Here is an 18,369-nt window from a genome sequence, read left to right on the forward strand (position 1 = left end):
TCATTTCAATACTTTTTATTTGAGTGTGAAACCATTCATATCTTGCACAACTGTACAGATAAAACTATTTCCATTTTAGCTGTAGACATGATTATCACACTGAGTGGTGTGATCAAAGATTTTATTTACAGAACAATTGCTAAAACATCCGATGTCATATTTCCATGTATTTCTTACCCATAGGGTAATAGGTCCACCATAATTTCTTGGTGTTTTTTTATAATACAGAAAGAAAACCTATGTTAATCTCTAATAAACCTCACAAATTGCTACAAATCTCACAGAAAAATGCCTAAGAAAAAAATTTTCCAAAAGTACAATACATTTTTATTTCCACACATACATAGTATAGGCTCAAAGGCACAGCTTTGAATTTTTTTTCTATCAAAGTGTCGGAAATTATTACAGTCTTATGAAGGAACCATGAAAGCCATCTTCACACTTGGCGCTTGGTAAGTTAAAAGTTTGGTCCATTCAGTTCCACAAAGTTAATACAGCAGAGCTGAGTATGATACTCAATGCCATAAAACCACATTCTCACAGAACTTAAAAAACCCCTCTCCTGCCTTTTGCTGACACTAGCCATTGTGCAAACTTAGGACAAATACTTGCATGTAGAAGAACCGGTCCCCTACAAACCTCAACCAACTTAAGGCATACAGAACAGGCCTCTTCCTTCCCTCTAAACAGTGCTTACATTCCAAGACAATGCAGGTACAGGGACAGACACGAGTGTAACAGGGAATCTAGGTTTCCAGGCACCTCCATCTAGCCCTGATGCTCCAGAAATCAGGATGACACCACCAGGAAGGAGGATGCTTGGGATGTATCTGAGGGCTGTTCGTTGTACAGTAAGATGACAGACGGAAAGGTGAATGTTCTTGGTAAATTATGTGCTCATCCAAGAACACAAACCAGATCCTGTCTCCAGTATCCATCCTTCAAGACTAAAGAGCTTTTGTCAACAGGAAAATAAGTAGTTTACCAGGAGTGGTTGCCAACATTAAAGTGAAGTCATGGAACAGAGGGAAAAGGCACAGGCTGGCCTGCCCGAGATAGTGCTCTACATAGTCAAGTCTGGCTTGGGTACAGGAACCCAATCTCACCAACTTTTAGTGAGTCCCATTTCTGAACTAAAGTTTATTCATCCCACACTGAATCCCAGCCTCATGTTCATTAGGAAAATGAATGTCTAGGAATAGTCCAGGAGTTATGATGTATAGAGATAAAGTCTTCAGGGGGTGGGTGTTGGGTTTATTATTATTATTAATAATTATTATTAATATTAAATACAAATTCCTATGAAAGCAGTCATTTAGCCCATCCTGTGGAGGCCTCTCCGTTGATGTAAGCAAAGCCAGGAAAGTGTTGCATGTGCTCATACTCAGAATTCCTGCGTGTGGTCAGGGGTGTGTACATGTCACTAGAGTTTCCATACCTCGTGGAATGCACAGACGGGCTTGTGTAGCACGTGTTGGCTGTGGGCACCTCTGGCCATCGGGGAGTGACTGGGGTAGGATGCAGTCTAGGAGTACTGCTCATCAAACAAGGTTCCATCCGGGAAGTGGGGCTATTAAAAGGGTACTTGTTGAGGGGAAAGAAAGTCCACAAAGTTAAAATCAGCTTGAAGTTACATATACACAATAGCAGTAATGTTCACAGTTTAAATTAAATTTCTTAAGATGCTGTTAATGAAAGTTGATAGGAAATAACCAATGGAATTCTGGAAGACTGAATCTTGATCTATGAAGTATCCAACAGGAGAAATACAGAGAATTTCATAGCCAGAGTTGGGCTAGTGTTCACTCAACCAGTAATACTGACTTTGTGCTCTTAATCTGGAATATTTGGGGAAGTCAAACCCAAAAGAAGGAATAATCCCAGTGGAAATACAGGAGGAGGGGAGGAGGGAGGGGTGGGGGGAGAGAGAGAACACGAGTAACAGCATGTCCACATAGATACGGATGTATAGATGGATGGATGGTTTTGAGCTTTATCATTTTATCATTTATGGAGATGTGATAGGTCCCACTCCATCCCAAGAGAATAATACTGCCAAGTAAAACACAATGACATCATTAAAAATAGCATTTTACAGTTGAATTCAATTATGAACTGCAGCCTAAAAGCAGGCTTTTGAAGAGGAAGCAAGTCAATAGCTTTCAAAGGTTATTATTACTGCCTATCATTTAGAGAATATCTCTCTTTTTGGTTCACATTCACTTATGTCCTGGAAGATACACAAGCAGGAAATGGTAAATGATTGGGCTTGACGTGGATGCAGTGGAAGGAGTAGTCAAGATAAGCCAACTGGGATGGGAGGGAGGGGTGCTTTTGTGCAGGTCAGAAAAACAGGTGTTAGTAGCTACAAGAAGGGAAGCAGTTCTAGAAAGAATCAGGAGTAAGAGGAGCGTCCCTGAAGTGCTACTGCTTTTATGTTCTTTTCAGTTTCCAAGACAGCTATGCAAATAAGCAGCTCATAGTACAATCGGAGGGGAGGAAGGGGAGGAGCTCCGGGCTTCCTTTGAGAGCTCCCAGTTTGCAGGCTGGTCAACACAAAGCTTTCCTTGCTGTGCTAAGGGCCACCCCAACAAGAGCAGGAGCCAGTCACCAAGGATGGCAAGGGCAGCGAGCAGGGGAGAGTCTGCGGGTGAACGTCTGAGTTCTTCTGCTCCCCATCTGTCTTCCCTGACAGTTGGAGAGTGGAGCCCCGAGGGATTAGGTAGGAGGCTGCCTCCTGTGAGGGAGACAGACAGGCTGAAGCCTAGACTGCCAGGAGAAGGGGCTATGACAACAATGGCTGCTCCTTGTAGTCGAGGGGGCCAAAGGGAACTGTTCTGCCTCTGAGTGGAAGCCCGAGGGGAAGCAGGGGAAGGTTGTTAAGCCCAAAACATGTGAAGAGAACCAGCTATTCACAGGTCCAGAAAGAGGGCTCCAACTTCTAGCAGTGGGGGCTTTGTCCTAATAGGACAGACAGTATGCCTTCCATAGCACAGGGCAGCCACTCACAGTCAAAAGAGCAGGTAGGAAAGAGGGACAATGGTGTAGGTGGTACCTGGGAACTCAGGGGAGAAGGCACCAAGGGCTGTTGCCAAGGAGACTGTGGACAGAAAGCATGTGGAGGTGCGCATAATCCCCAGACTTGCTGTGTGTGCAGCAGCCATGGTGGACCCTCAGGCCTGAGCGCTGGGGTTCCAGCCCAGGACCCACTCTAAATCCCAAGGAAACCATATAAGATTGGGTCCTGCCCAAAGAGACAAGAGCCCAGGTATTCAACAGATAATTTTAACAAATATTACAAAACGATCTTTAATTTTTTCAAAAAGGTTGCTTCCCCCTCCTGATAGTCTCCCCAGTACATGTCCCCTCACCTCAGGGTGCTCTCCCTGGCACAGAGGCCTCCTCTCTGGTCCTCTCGATGCCAAGCTGGTTCCCATCTCAGAGAATTTCATCCCACCTGTTCCCTCTGCCTGGAACACCTCTCTCCCACCTGTACCCCCAAGCTCCTTCCGTGCCTGCCTTTTCATCCAACTTCAGATCTCAGCTCAAATGTCACCTTCTGAGGGAGACTCTTCTGGACATCCTATCTCACCAAGCTAAGTGTTCTACCCTCCACCTATTGGTCAAGATCTGAGCATCCTGCTTGTGAGCTGTTCCCTTCCACTGGCTTATATTCCTAAGTTCCTAGTGGGGCTTTGTCATGGTCTCTACCACAGGCCCAACATCTGAGATGATGCCTGGCACCTAGCAGGTGCTCCATAACTACTGGGTGAATGAACAAGAGGGTGTTAACCACTGGAAAGAACCTGAAGGGGGTCATATCATCAAACCCCATGTTGTACAGATGAGAGAACAAGGATCCATGAGGTGAGGCGTCACCTGGCAGGCTAGGGGAAGAGCTGGCATGCAAACCCAGTCCCGGGGTGGCACTTCTCCTGCACATCAATCTGACCAGCCCAAACTAGGCATGACCCACCACAACTGAACTACACAGAATTCAGAGAGGAAGACGCTCCTTTTCTGGAACACATCCCACTGAAACTGAATCTGTCACTCTTCTTTTACACTCCTCCTCCCCTCCAGACCACACGGTCTTCCAACTATGATCAGGCCTCAATTTGAGCTTCTGGCAGAGCCCTCACTTGCCTTGGCTTGTATAGATAAAATGTCACAGTGTGGACTGACAGCCTCCTTCCCACAGACCCCGAGAGAGTGTGGCTTTTGTGCCTCACCAAGGACCCTGGATGCAGCTGTGCCCAGGGGTTGTGTCACAGACTCAAAAGAGTAATTGCCTGGAAATGAGACTGGCTCAAAATATCTCCAATGTGACAATAAAATTCTGTTACCACAGAATCCGGCCTGGAAAATTCTGTCTTGTTAGGTCAGCTAATTGCAAATGAGTCAGTGACTTGTTTTCCCCGTGTTGAAGAGACCATTGAAAGATGAGAGGCTGACAGGCCTGACGGTTAATGCCACCAGTGAAGCTTCTATTTAGTCTGGCGGGAGCACCCGCCTCACCTTTCACACTTCACATCCGGTTTCATGTGGGATCCTCGAGCACACTGGGCACAAACCCTGGGGTCCAGGGAGCTCTGTCCAGAATAAAGGCGCTTTTTGTTGAGGACCCGTAACCGGAAGTCATGCTTTTCAAGGTCAAATCACACACTGTTGCTACTGATGTTACAGTGGAGATGAGTCACCAGTTCCCACCCTGAGAGAGAGGTGTGTGAGGGGTGCTGTGGGCATGTGTGTGTGGGCATGTGTGTACAAGTGGACAAAGGTTCTGTCCAGTGCCTGTGGTGTGAGTCCATGTCAGCTGAGATTGACCCTGGGCCTCTTTGGAACCATATTAGGAAGTTCTATTTTGAGAAGAGACTCCCCACACCAAGGGCTGACTTCCCTGAACACGGGGAGGGAAGAATGAGCCCTTTATCCCTGACCCTGACCAAATGGGCTGCTCCTTGAGCATGGGTGAAAGGTGGCCCCGTCGGGAGCACAAACTGTTTTCCTATGAAAGGCAGCTCTCACTGCCCAAAGGTCTACCAGCGGGCAGCCCCCTCCCAGGACATTGCTCCCCCAAATTTTTGCCACAGAGTCCACATCTGCTGAGCTTTTAGGGCCAGGCTTAATTGAGTTAATATATGTGAAACACTTAGAATGTCCACATAGTCAGTTTTCAAAATATGGTAGCTATTAATATTCTTCTTCAAGTCATAGGATCATGATAGGAAGAGCCTTAGTGACTGACCGTCTGGTGCTATCTCTCGTTTTACAGATGAGGGGACTGAGTTCAAGACGGAGGAAGTGACTTGCTTGAGGTCACACAGCAGCTTACTACCAGAATTAGGATTCATTCATTCATCGACGAGTGTTTAATGAGTATGCACCAAGGGCCAAGTCTGTTCTGAGTCCTGGGAATATTATGGTCAGAAAAAAAAAAAAAAAAGACCTGGTCCCTGCCTTCACAGAGCTAGTATAGTGAGGGAGACAGATATTAATTCTGTAATTACACAAAATATAACAACTGTGGTGTTACAAAGGATGATGATAAGGATGATGATGATGATGATAATGATAATAATAATAATAAACACAAATAGTGTTAACTATAAGCCAGGCTCTGTTCTAACCTTTATTAAGTCACTCAACCCTCCCAATAACCCTATGAAATAGGTACTAAGATTATCGCCGCTTTTCAGATGAGGGGATGGAGGCATAGTGCTAATAAGAGGCAGAGGTGGGATTTGAACTCAGGAAGCCTGGCTCTATAGTCAGAGATTTTATGCCACTATGGTTGACTATTTTTATTCTCTTTGGCCCAAAAGGGAGCACCCTAAGCAAACTTTGTAGCAGTCACTGAGCCTCTGAGATCGAGGACCCCCTGGCACCGGGCTGGTCTGCTGGACATGCTGTGAGAGCCGTGTGACTCCTTGGCAAGGCTGGGTCTTGGCCATACAGATGAGAAATGAGAAGCAACTTTCTGGTCTACTCTAAGTGTCTTTCTAGCCATATAGCTTCTGATTGATCAAATGGCTTTTGAGCTCAGGGGCCCAGGTCACATTCATGGCTGCTGACAGGGTAGAGGTTCCACAAGCATGTGTTAAATGAGGCTCAGAAACATTCTGTGGTTGTGTACTTGGTCTGGTTTGTTTTCTCTTCTTGGTTGGGTGTGAGAATGGGGAACCGGGGAAGGGGCAGCTGATCCCATCCTTTGTTCATGTCTTTTGATGTGGACAAGTGCAGCACAGTGGTAAGAAGGGTGTTTTTCTGAAATAATTCAAACCTAACCCTGTGCAACCTCATTCATCTGGATTTGCTCATTCAGAAATTATGAGAATTCAAGCAGGGCTGGAGGTTAACCTTGGTAGTACTCATGAGGAAAGCATGTCTTGCTCAAATGAGTAGTACAAACGAGGACATACAATATCCTATTTCAAAAAAAAAATAGCATCACATAATTGTGAGCAAACGCTGCAATGTCTGTGATTACTGAACTTCACAGAGGTGTTGTATCAGTTCTCTAAGGCAAACCTGGGCAGACATTTATTTGCAGAAGTTAGTTTCTTGTGCTGATGACCGACTGCATTCTTTAACCATATTCTGTGATGGTGATTTTTCTTCAATTCAGACTAATCTTTTCCCACTGAGTCTGATATAATGAAGTGTGATATTTGGTACTTAGGATTGGAACAGCTTGACCTCTGCTCTGGAAAGCTAAAACTAATTAGCCCTGCAGTGGATTTTCCTCTACATGTTAAACCTTAAACCCAAGTACCAGGAAAGGAAAGAAATACAATATTTTGGGTGTGCAATTCTTCTCTTTGGGAACTTGAAACTTATTGAGAATAGTTGTAGTAACCTCTTGAATTTACCTCCCATCCTCCAAAACACCCATTGTGTAGTGTTCAGTGCCATGGGCTTGGGGTTGAGATTTGGAGAATTTGCCTCTGAGTCTGCTTTCTCACTTGCTGGATGCATGGTATGGGGTAAATTACCTTCCGAGGATTTTCTCATCTTTAAAAACTGGAGAAAATGCCTTCTTCCTGAGGTTGCTCTGAGAATTAAGTGAGCCTGTGTATTTGAAAGTGACTAAAACAGTGCTTGATGCATAAGTGTTAATGAAAAACAAAATGAAGGATTCTTTGTCTTGAGACAGTACCTTCCCCAGGAGAAGCACTGACCTCACCCATCAACCTGGGAAGAGATGTGATGTAACTAACCCCACCCCCATTTTACAAATGGAGACAAAGACATTAACTGTGAAGTGCAGAGCATGAGCGTGTGTGTGGTGGGCATTGGAGGTTGTGAAAGGACCGTGTCTAAGAGCCACAGGCATGGTGGTAGTGAGGCCGGCAGGACCCTGTCACCCCCTACACCTACCCTGGGTTCAGAGCAGGCCCTTCGCCTTGGGCCTTCATTTAGTCCTTGACCCTTTGATTAGGACCAGCAGTTAAATGACAGTGCTCCAGCTCGGGACCACTAGGGTTTCTAGAGTGGATTCTGTAGACCTGCCTTTGATCACCGGGTACCTCATGGGCCTTCAGAAGCCACTGGCTTCTTTTTATGGCAAAGACTTTAAAAGTAATCTCCGAGAAAAACTAGCTCCAGAAATTTCACGAGGAGGGATGAGGGAGTGCAGAAAGAGGGAAGGTAGTACTGGGGGCTGCGACTTGGGATTTCAGCTTGATCTTGCCACTGCTGCTCAGACCAAGGCCTCTCACTAGAGCAGAAGCTCTCCCAAAGCAGGCTTCTGTCTCTTTCTCCCTGTATTCTCAGTGGCGAGAGCAGTGCTTGCCAGATAGCAGGCATGACAATCATTTGGGGAATGGATGGATGAGTGAACGAATGAATGAATGAACAAATGGGCTGCTCAGCCTGTGTCACCCAGTCTGTGGTAGCAGTTCTAAGTCACTGAGGGGATCACTGTGAGGAGCAAAGACTCTGCTCCCAGGAGCAGTAGCACCTGAGGAGCAGGCTGTGTGATGCAGTGGAGACCTACAATGAATTCCCCAGGTGATGATTTAGTGGAATCAACTTCTTGGCTTATCTGGGGATTATACCAGGTCTCCCCCGGTACTGCAGATGGAAATCAAAACAAGACGCCTGTTTGCCCTGCGTGCCGTGTGTTGTGGATACATTCTGCTAGATGCCCTCCCTCGGAGGCAAGTCTGTGCTGACAGCTGATGTAAACTGCAGCCTCCACCCCAACTCAAGTCCCACCATGTCTGTTCTAGACTCCTGCAAGCACTTCATGGCAGCGCTCCCTCCTCTACCAGTTCCCTCTCTGGATGGCCATCCTGCTAGTGATGTGGGAGCTCTTTCTTAAGCTCTCACCTTGCCTCCCAAACCTGCTGCAGCTCCCATGCTGCAGCACACCATAGTTGTTTATGCTGACCCACCTCCTGTTCACTCCTTTGTTCAATAAACAGTGAATGCCCCTGTATGAGAAGGGACAGAGGAAAGCTAGTAATAACAGGGTGTGAGAAGTGCTACTGATAGGGGAAAGCCCAACGTGCCATGCAAGTACAGAAGATGGGCACCTAATACGGTCCTGGAGGAAGGACGGGATGGTGTCAGGAAGTGCCGCACAGACACAACACGAAGAGGTCAGGGAAGAGAACCCCGCCCTGAGGCAACAGTATCTGCAAAGAGGTGGGGGAACTGCAGGTGGGCTGGCATGGCTGGGGCAAAGATAGGAGGTGTCGCTGGTAGGCCAGACGAGTAGGTGGAGCCCAGATGTGATGAGTCTTGAGAGATGTGCTAAGGAATTGAACTTGCCTCTGAAAGCGATGACATTGCAAAGAGGGAGAGTGTTATGGCCAGTTGGGTTTTCTTCTAGAAATTTGCTAGCTGCAGTACTAGGGATGGACCAGAGATGGGGCAAGTTTAGCAGCACGGAAACAGATGGGATGGCTTCTGTCATCATCTAGGTTGGATAAAGACCTGATCTGAGGCAAGGACAGTGACAGTGCAAAGACACTGAGGATGTAGAACTTGATGGAATCGGTGATGAGTTGTGTTTGGGGCCGGGCACAGGAAAGTGTTTGAGACAAGCAGAGTGCCCGACACTGGTGTGACAGGTGCAGTCACAATTCCCATTCACCAAGGCCACAGAGGGCCAATTTGGTTTGGTAGACAGTGAAGAGCCAAAAGCAATGTGTGGTCTGAGAAGGAGCTGATAAGGGTCTGTCTCAGGATTCTTCTGGTCAGATTATGTGTGTGGGCAGGACTGAAAAGGAACAGACGTGAAACCGAGATACCTGTTAGGATGATGCTAAGATGATAGTCCTGACAGGACTCAAAGAGGGTCTCTTTGAACCAGGGAGGAAGATGGCAAAGGAGACAGAAGGTCTAGTCTGAAGGCAGCTGCCCAGAAAAGAGTATCAGACATGGTGGCTGACCAGATCCTGGGAGAGAGGTCAAAGGGAGGACACAGCTAAAGACACGTGGTCGGCACCCACATGCGTGAGAACAAGTGAGGGTAAACGCTGGCTGAGCAGCCACCAGGCACAGACACTGGAAGGAAGAAATGGTACTGAGAAAAAGACTTTCCTTTCCTTGAAGGCACACAGGCTGCACACACTGTATGCAGAAGGTGCTTGTTAATTGTGTTAAATTGACTAGATCAAGACCTGGGTGAGAAAGCAGGGTCGCCAACTCACCTGTGCAGAGCTCCTGTGGTAAGGGGAGTAGTGGAGTGGTCCGGAGATGGCTGTGTCATGAGGGAGGGCCGGGTACTGGCTCTGCATCGGGGGAGGGTGCTGGTTGCCATAGCTCCCGTAGTTATAGCTTCCTGTGTATCTAGAACGCGTTAAGCACATTGAATACTGTGAGTAATAGCAGGGAGAACAAATCAGTTTGACCTTTAAAAACCCACCTCATCTACCCCTTTTCCTTTTTGTTCTTCATTTCTTTCTTTTTTTCTCCTTCCATTTTCCTTCTTTTTGATTCTTACCATCTCCACTCTGCAGCTCTGCTGTAGTAGTTTTAAACTCCCATGTGGGTTTTCCTTCTCCCCCAGCACACCTCCCTTACCACCTGACACGTGTACAGGGAATGAAAGCCAGCCCTGAGCAAAACATCATTAATGATGGAAACCTCTTCTCCTGTTGTGGTTAAAAGCCCCATATTTATAGCCTGAAGTCAAATAGGGGATGAAAAAAAGAAATTACTTTGGGACTTCTGTTTTTGTATTGCTCAGGCCTCTGCTTCCCCATCTTGGGGAAGGATGTAGTATGTTTCTGTGAGCTCTCCCCTGGGGGAAAACAACATGGCAATGGCCAACCAGGCCTCAGACTCTGGCTCTAAGCCTGGCTTAGCTGTGGGACCTTGGGCTTCTCACATCCTCATTTCTCACATCTGTAAAAATGCTGCTCATGGTTATTCTGAGGGTCATATATGTGAAGACACTTTATAAAAGAGAAAGTCTTATGGAAACATATGATACTACGATCACTGGTCTTCTTAATAACAGCTTTATAGCAAAGATGCTGACATATGACCAGTGGGTGTCTATTCTGTTATTCCTGCAGAACTGAAGGCTCTCTGAAACAATTTCAAAGTTGATTTTAAATGTGTGGAAAATACTCTAAGAGGCCCCCTGAGAAAATGATGGCTACCCCACGGACTGGTCTGGGGCACCTGAACCTGTGGAATCAACTGGAAGTATGTTAACAGCGAGGCCTCAGGCTGCTGACTGGAAGGGGCCTGAGAGGTCCTCCTCCGTCTCCTCCTGTGCAGCTGGTCTGTTGGAACCTGGCTTGTGAGGCTCAGTGCACCCACACAACAGAGCCTCACTTCTTGAGATGAAAGGCCCTTTTTAACATCGTAAGTGGTTTTCTGATCACTGCACACTAGACATTGTGTAAGTAGTGTCTTTTAATAAAGACAAACATAATGGCAAAAAGCTGTTATGATTCAGGTAACACTTTAAAGTGGATTTGTAGTTTACCCATCACAGTAACATCACCATGTACATTGGGGGAAAAAAGGTGGCAAAACAAACAATTTATTTATTCAGGGTCCAAAGCACCACTGGAACGCACAGGGATTCCTTGAACCCCATGAATAACTGCTGCCCTTGAGGGACCTCCAGCCTCAGGTAGGGAAGCCCTCCTCTGATTGAGTCATAAAAGACTCGGACCTACCATGAAGCTTTATTTTATAAGGCTACTAAGTGCACAAAGAGCCACCCAGGGGAGCTGCTGAAAGGGAGTTTTCAGCTGAGGCTCTAAAGGAGGCGGACAGATGCTCAGTTGGCCCTACCCTTCCCAGCCATGTGGCCTTGGGGAACTGAGCTTAATTAAGCCTCAAATTCATAATCTGTCAAGCAGGGTCACCCAAGCCTACCTCACCTGGTTGTTGTGAGGACGCATGAGACAGTCATACAGGGTGCAGGGCTGAGCACACTGAGAACTCAACAAAGGCCGAGTCCTTCTTGTCCTCTAAGAAAACAACTGCTGAGTAAACCCTGCCCTTTCAAATCAAACTTAAAAAGTAAGGCAACATCCCAGGAAAGTCACCTACCCGTGCTCCTCTCTGTGGGGATAAACTGGTATCCTGTGTGTGACCGAGGAGGAAGGCACATGAGTACTCCTCATACAGGGCAGCTGTTGGGAGTTTTCAGCTGGGGACCCTGCCGCTGTTGTCACTGTGTATGTTAGAGACCACGTGTATGACTGCATTGCTCCTGCAGAGACAGATGAAGATGTAACAGTCACTAACAGTTCTCACATCTCCAGTTCTTCCTTAGAATGCTAGTGGCTTCCCATTGTTCTTAAGCTGAAAGTCAAAATCTTTACAAAGCATATGTCTTGGTTCCTGCAGACCTCACCAGAAGCATTCCCTACTCCCTGCCTTTGTAGTGTCTTATCCAGCCACAGTTATCTCTTTTTCATTTTTTCCAGAGTACCATGATTCCCAGCACCACAGGGCCTTTGCACACACTGTTTCTGCTGCCTAGAATCCTCAGTCTTCCCTTAGTATCCACTCATTCTTCATATTTCAATGCAGAGAAGCTGTCTCCCAACCCCAGACTAAGTCATATCCCATACTGCATGGTGGTGCCTACCACAATTTAATCAATGAATGTGATTTAATTAATGCCTAATTTTCCTCACCAGACTATAAGTTCTGTGAGGGTAGGGGCCTTGTCTATTTTGCCCACCAATGGGTCCCTGGTGCTTAGCACAGAGACTGGTGACCAGAAGATTTTCAATAAAAAATTCAAAAGAAATAAAAGAGAAAGGAAAAATATGGAGAGAGAGAAAGAGGGCGGGAGGGAGAGAGGACAAAAGAAAGCTCAGGGCAGTGTAGCTCAAACGGGCGCCCCAAATAACTTCTCAACACTTAACTCAACAGGTGTTAAGGATCCAACAAATTGCTTTAAGCAAACATAAGCAGATTATTGGGCTCTGCCTGCCCAGATCTTTTTAAAAAGATTATTAGACAGTGACCTTAACTGTGACCTATTCCATACATATTATTAATTTCATTAATTTGCTTTTTAACTGGATACCTTCAAAGTGCTAGGGACTGGGAAAAGAAACTGACAAATTTAACACTCTCAAGAGGCTTAAGGATTATATGAGATGGTTAGAATTTAAAAATGGTAATTTAAGAAATCACTAATAGTGATGATAAACTCATCAACTTAATTTCTGACAAATTTTAGGCTGTTGATAATTAAACCTATTTTAAAAGGTAGCAGGAATAGGATTCAATCCATCCTTGCAGGCACATGGAAAACTGAAGAACTGGTTAAAGGAGGCCATTTTTAAAATGAAGTAAAAGAGAAAACTTTGGTCTTCCAAGCCTGTACTTTCTGCAACATATCATTTTTAAAATTCATCTGGGAAGATAAAGGGAAGGTTTTCATTTTAAAAAATTCAGTCTACTCTACCCAAGGAGTCCGTGAATAGTGCAGGATTAGTTGCACTGACATGGAGCAGCAGGAGGAAGCAAAGAGTTGGTGGATCAGCACAGCCAGTTATGTGACAGACTCAGTGAGGGATACCCTGAAAGATAGTGCGTGAAAACGGCACCCTATTTCCAATACATTTGTGTAGTATTAAAAGAACTCTGTACTTAACCTTGTTGTAAATTAGAGAATCTTTTAGAATGTAAATACTGTCTTTCTTTTTTATGAAGATTCATTTCAAGAGCACAAAAGGAGGCATTATTTATTGAGCATCTAATACAGGCCAGGCACTGTGCTAAGTGCTTTACAGACACCCTTCCAAAGAAATATTATCCCCAGTTCATAGATGAGGAAGCCAAGAATTAAATCTAAAATACAGAAGATTCAAGAAGGTAAAATGGAAATGAGAGTGATAGAAGAAATTAAAACAAAATTGAAGCAAAAAGCACAATCAGGAGCAAGGCAAAACATGCATACCCTAAAGGTCTCAATTCTTCCCGTAGGCGGGCCTTAGGTTGGCTCAGTTTTCCAGGAGCCTGTGCTAGAAAGGAAGCCTGACAAGTTAGGAGTCACCTGACAGTAAGTAGCTCAGGAGAATACTGTCCTTGGAATTAAGATCAAACAAATTTCTTTCAGGCACCCTGTGAACTGTTCAGCAGTGTCCTCAACAACCCTTACAATGCACTCCACGTCTTGGTTCTTGGGACTGTTCCTTAACGTCAACATCAATTGCAGGCAAGTGGTGTCACACAAAAGTCCCGTTCAGGGAAACTCAGGATGTTAAGTAACTTGCCCAAGGTCCCACAGTGAGGGGGTGGCCCAGGGGGCCCTGAACCTGTCTACCACACGCTTTCCACTCTCTCTACCATAACGTCTCTTTGCTGTGGGTCCTAGTTCTGCCACGCACTGGCTGCAAGGTCTTGAGCCAGCCCCTTAAATTTTATATGCCTTTCTTTCACCATCTGCAAAGTAGGATTAATAACACCAATCTTATAGGACTGTCGTGAGGATAATACCTGTCAAAGAGCCTGGCACATGGTAGGCTTTTAATGATTCAAGCGCTCTTCATTATGAATTCAAGTATCCTTATATTAGACTTTCTTAAAGTAGAAATTTCTATATTTCCCATTTCAGATTCCAAGGAACAAAGACAAGACAAGTTTCTTGGGTCAGATTCTGTCACCAGGGATGAAACGTTTGAATAGCAACAGAGATTTAAATATTCATGGCAAAATTCTAAACATGTTTTTTGTAAAATCACAAATGTCCTTATCTACCAGTATGGTTAAAAGTATCCCTTCCTGGTTTGCACAGTTTTCCCCCAAAGATAATGACTTTAGCAGGCTGTATGCTAGGTGTCATTTATAATAACTGCAAGAGGACTGGAGGAAAAAAAAACCCAAGCTGATCCTGTCTCAAATGACCAGATTATGTATGACTGCCCTCCTCTATATTTTGAACTTCATATTAAATTATATGTCTTATAATTTCTAAAAATACCCTTTTAATTAAAACAGGTTATTACTGGATGGTGGGATTAAGGATGATTTTAAAGTTTTTTTCTTTATTTTCTGTATCTGTATTTTTCTATAAAGAATGTGTATTGCCTCTGTGAAAAGAAAAACATTACTTAAATATATTAAACAAAGTTCACAACTGGAAATGGAACTGGAGGGGGTGGGAAGTTTGGGGAAACAATGAACCAGCCATGGCAAGCAAGTAATTAACCCTTCAAGCCCCTGGGACCTCAGGAGAGCACAGTGAGGTCAGTGGGTATTTAAAAGGGGGCAGCCAAGGAAGCCAAAGGATTTTCTCCACCCACCCCCAGCCCCCAGCAGTAAGAAGACACAGTGAGAACAGCCATCACCTGAGAGAATGAAGCAGAAGTTACTTTTGTATGAGTTCCTGAAGCACAGCAACTGTTCCTTATTCATCTCTGTATCCCCAACAGAGGGTTTGCCAAATAGTAGGTGTTCAGTAAATTTTTGTTCCATTGAATTTGTTGTTGAAGGAGTAAATGCTGCTAGAAATAGACGTTATCAAACAAAAAGCCAGTGGAACTCCTGGAAAAATGGGCTCCTGTGGTCTGGGAAACAAAACCCCTAAATGGCCATGTGCCAGCAATCTAACAGATCCACTCAGGCAGGCTTAAGCAGATTAACACCTACTGGCTTGGGTGAGAAACCCTCTTTGCCTGGGGAGCAGAAAAGAACACCCCTTGCATTCCCTTTCCTACCAGTGGGACCTCCAGTGAGAATTGCTGCTGCTGCTGCTTTTTCAAGGAAACTAATAAAAGAAAATCTGTGCAGTTAACAGTTTGTGCTTAATATTTAAAAGCTCTAATGCTTTTTATTTGTTGATAAAACAGTAACAAACCTTCCTTGTTTGTCTAATTCCTGTATCTTTCCTATTCTCCCCTCCCCATTTCCCCATTGCTATTAAAAGCCTGAGAACAGTGGTGAAAGTCCCTGATCTTTGAGAATCCTCTAAGGATTCTATAGTATTTGAGAATCCTATAAAGATAAGTTGTCCACATTATATTAAAACTAACTGCTAGAGAGGAACATTTTCTTTCCCTCCCAACCCCAACAAAACATTCTTCTTCCCCAAGTTTTTTGTTTGTTTTTCTGGTTTTTATCTTGAAAGGGGGTGCTTAGAAAGGGGGTACCTCAGGACAGGGAGAGTGCTTAGAACAGAACAGGTAAAAAGTAATTATTTGTTACATGAACAAATGAGTGAATGATCATCCAACATACACCAGGCCTCATACAAGTTTCTTTTTATATATTGACTCATTTAATCTTCACAACAATCTTTTGAAGTAAGTAGTGCTACCCTCCTTTTTCAGGTGAGAAAATTGAGACCCAAGACTTAGTCAGGTAAGTGGCAGAGCTGGGATTTGAACCCAGATCTGCCCAACTCCATAACCTTTCCACAATAACAATTGCCTCTCACACTTGAATAGGCATTTGAATCACGGGATATCCTGTTAAAATGCAGATCTGATTCGATTGGGAGACTAGGAGTTGAGCCAGCAATTCTGCATTTATAACAAGTTTCTCAGTGATGGCAAAGCTGTTGGTCTGTGGAGCAGCTTTGGTAGCAAGGCTCGATGAAACACTGCCTCCTATCATGTCTCCTACATGCTGAGAGCCATTAAAAATCAGAAGTTGTTAAGACTCTGGTACAGACTTGTGAAAATTTAAACTCCTTCCTAGCCTACCTGGCCATACCATCCCTTCAGATCTTGGACTAAATCGTTTGAAACTTTTCCCCACCAGGATTCCATGACCCATCACAGATGTTGCTCAGGTTTTGGGCTAACTTAAGTCTTTGTTAGTACCTTTTTGAGAAATAAGCTCCTTTAAGTAAGTCTAAATTCTAGAGCTGTCCTACCCTATAAAGTAGCCATTATAAATTTAAATTAGCTAAAATTAAATACCATTAAAAATTCAGTTCCTTAGTTGCACTAGCCACATTTCAAGTGTTCAGTAAGCCCCAAGTGGCTAGTGTCTACTGTTTTGAACAGCTTAGATAAAAAACAAAAACAAAAACAAAAAACTTTTCCATCATCACAGAAATTTCTATTTGAGCAGCATTGCTTGAGAGTATCTGATGCTAAACAAGCATTTCCTGTAACCTTCAAAACTGAGAAGGGAAAGAAGATCTTATGTTTCATATCTATTTTTAAAATTTTATTTATATATAAGATTATACATACACACACACACACACGCACATCTCCCTACCTTCATTGGCTATCATCTATCATAAGGTAGCTGTGCTTAAGGAGAATATTTGCTGAAGCTGAAAACCTCATCTGTTTGAGTTACACTTTACCAATAGTTCCAAGGCCAAAATCTGACCAATGAAACTGACCAGGGGCAGCAAATGAATCAGTTCCCAGAGACAGATGTTGATTCATGATCTGGCCCCTGCCCCTCTCCACACTTTCCTCTCCTGCTGTCAGTCCTCACTATGCCAGGCTCTTTTCTGACTCAAGTCCGTGTACATGCTGTTCCCGCTACCTAACATGATCTTTTCTTCTCCCCAATCTGTATGTAGCTGAAGCCTTGAGATACCTCAGGTCTCAGATAAATATCACCTCCTCAGAGAAGCCTTCTCTGACTGCCATCTAAGATGGGTCCCCATTTTATGGTATTTCATAGTGCTTATGACCATTTGAAATTATGTATTTACCTAGTGGTTTACTTCTGTATTGACTCTTAACATCCACTAGAATGTAAGTATCATGGGGGAAGCAACTGTGCCCATTTTTTTCACTTTTATATCCCAGGAGACATGGCACAGACTAGACACAGAATTACTATTTGCTGAATGAATGAACAAATGAATGAATGAGTAAATCCAACAGGAAGTCAAGACCTGGATGATGTGAAGTGAGAGGCAGATTAAGCAATCTATTTTCAACCCCAGCTTATATTTACTAACTCCATTCCAAGACAAGGAAGCAACAGGGGTGTAGGAGGAGGAGGAATTCCCTGGCAGTGACAACTCTAAGGTTTTATAAATGAGTCATAGCGGCTCTGTGGCAGGGCTGCAGTGTCCACCATATCCCACTCACTTTAGCTGCCCTCAGAATAACTGAGCTTTTGTTACTTGGAAAGACTAGGGGCCAGTTATCTTTGTTACATCCTCAACTGATGCAGAGAAAACGCAGCTGGGCAGGCCAGATGTTCTACAGTTAGGACTATTTATGAGGAATTTGCCTTTATTTCTTTAGGCAGCCTTGCATCGCTGTGATTTAATTTGCTGGTTTTGTGTTGCAGGGAACCCATGGTGGGAAGTTGAAAACATGAGTTTAATAGTTAACTTTTATTGTCATTGCTGAAGGGGAGAATACTTAAAATGACATCATAAATGAAGTCTTAGAACCCTTCGGTGGTCTGACCTGGACAGAGTGGGATCTTAACATTTTGCCTTAAAAGGCATTAAAGATTGCAGCCCAGTCTCATGTTAAGTGAGCTGCTCAGTTGGGTACCACCTGCCATGCTCCTGAGGAGGAAAAGAGCCAGTTTTCCTTAAAGAAAGTTAAGGTTTCTGAACTTTGCTGGGCTATGAGGGAGGTGGAAAGCCCACAGTTAGAGGGGAAAAAAGATAAATGGGCTAGATTCTACCTTCTGGAAATCTATTGAAATGGAACCCTTTACCCAACCTCTCATCATGGTGTTACCACAGACTCTGACAAACCCAATCAAAATAGGCCATGCATCAGCTGCAGTTTGGGGTGCCTGATTCTCCTTCTCTTTTACCTCCTTTCCCCCCCTGACTTTTAAAAGGCAATTAATAGATACTACCTTAAAACATATTTAGGAATACATATAGGTATGGACATAGAGCCAAATATAGGTGTAGATGAGTGGCTCTTTCCTTAGTGAGTCATAACTCATTCTCTACACTACTTTGTATTCACTAGTCCTTATATCAAG

The 18,369-nt window shown here is 44.3% G+C and overlaps 1 protein-coding gene across 7 annotated transcripts in view; it reads right to left on the reverse strand.

Annotated features, from left to right (window-relative positions):
• Positions 1-18,369, reverse strand: part of RFX4 (regulatory factor X4) — a 152,239-nt gene continuing 133,870 nt past the window's right edge. For all 7 annotated transcript variants that reach the window (XM_032493410.1, XM_032493409.1, XM_006193713.3 and 4 more), the window contains 3 exons: positions 11,527-11,689; positions 9,663-9,801; positions 1-1,584 (listed from right to left, as the gene is read on the reverse strand). In XM_032493410.1, the coding sequence (XP_032349301.1) occupies positions 1,312-1,584; positions 9,663-9,801; positions 11,527-11,689 (575 nt within the window). In that variant the 3' untranslated portion in view covers positions 1-1,311. The remainder of the gene's footprint in view (positions 1,585-9,662; positions 9,802-11,526; positions 11,690-18,369) is intronic.

This window comes from Camelus ferus, chromosome 12 (genome assembly GCF_009834535.1).
Source record: "Camelus ferus isolate YT-003-E chromosome 12, BCGSAC_Cfer_1.0, whole genome shotgun sequence".
NCBI lineage: Eukaryota > Metazoa > Chordata > Mammalia > Artiodactyla > Camelidae > Camelus > Camelus ferus.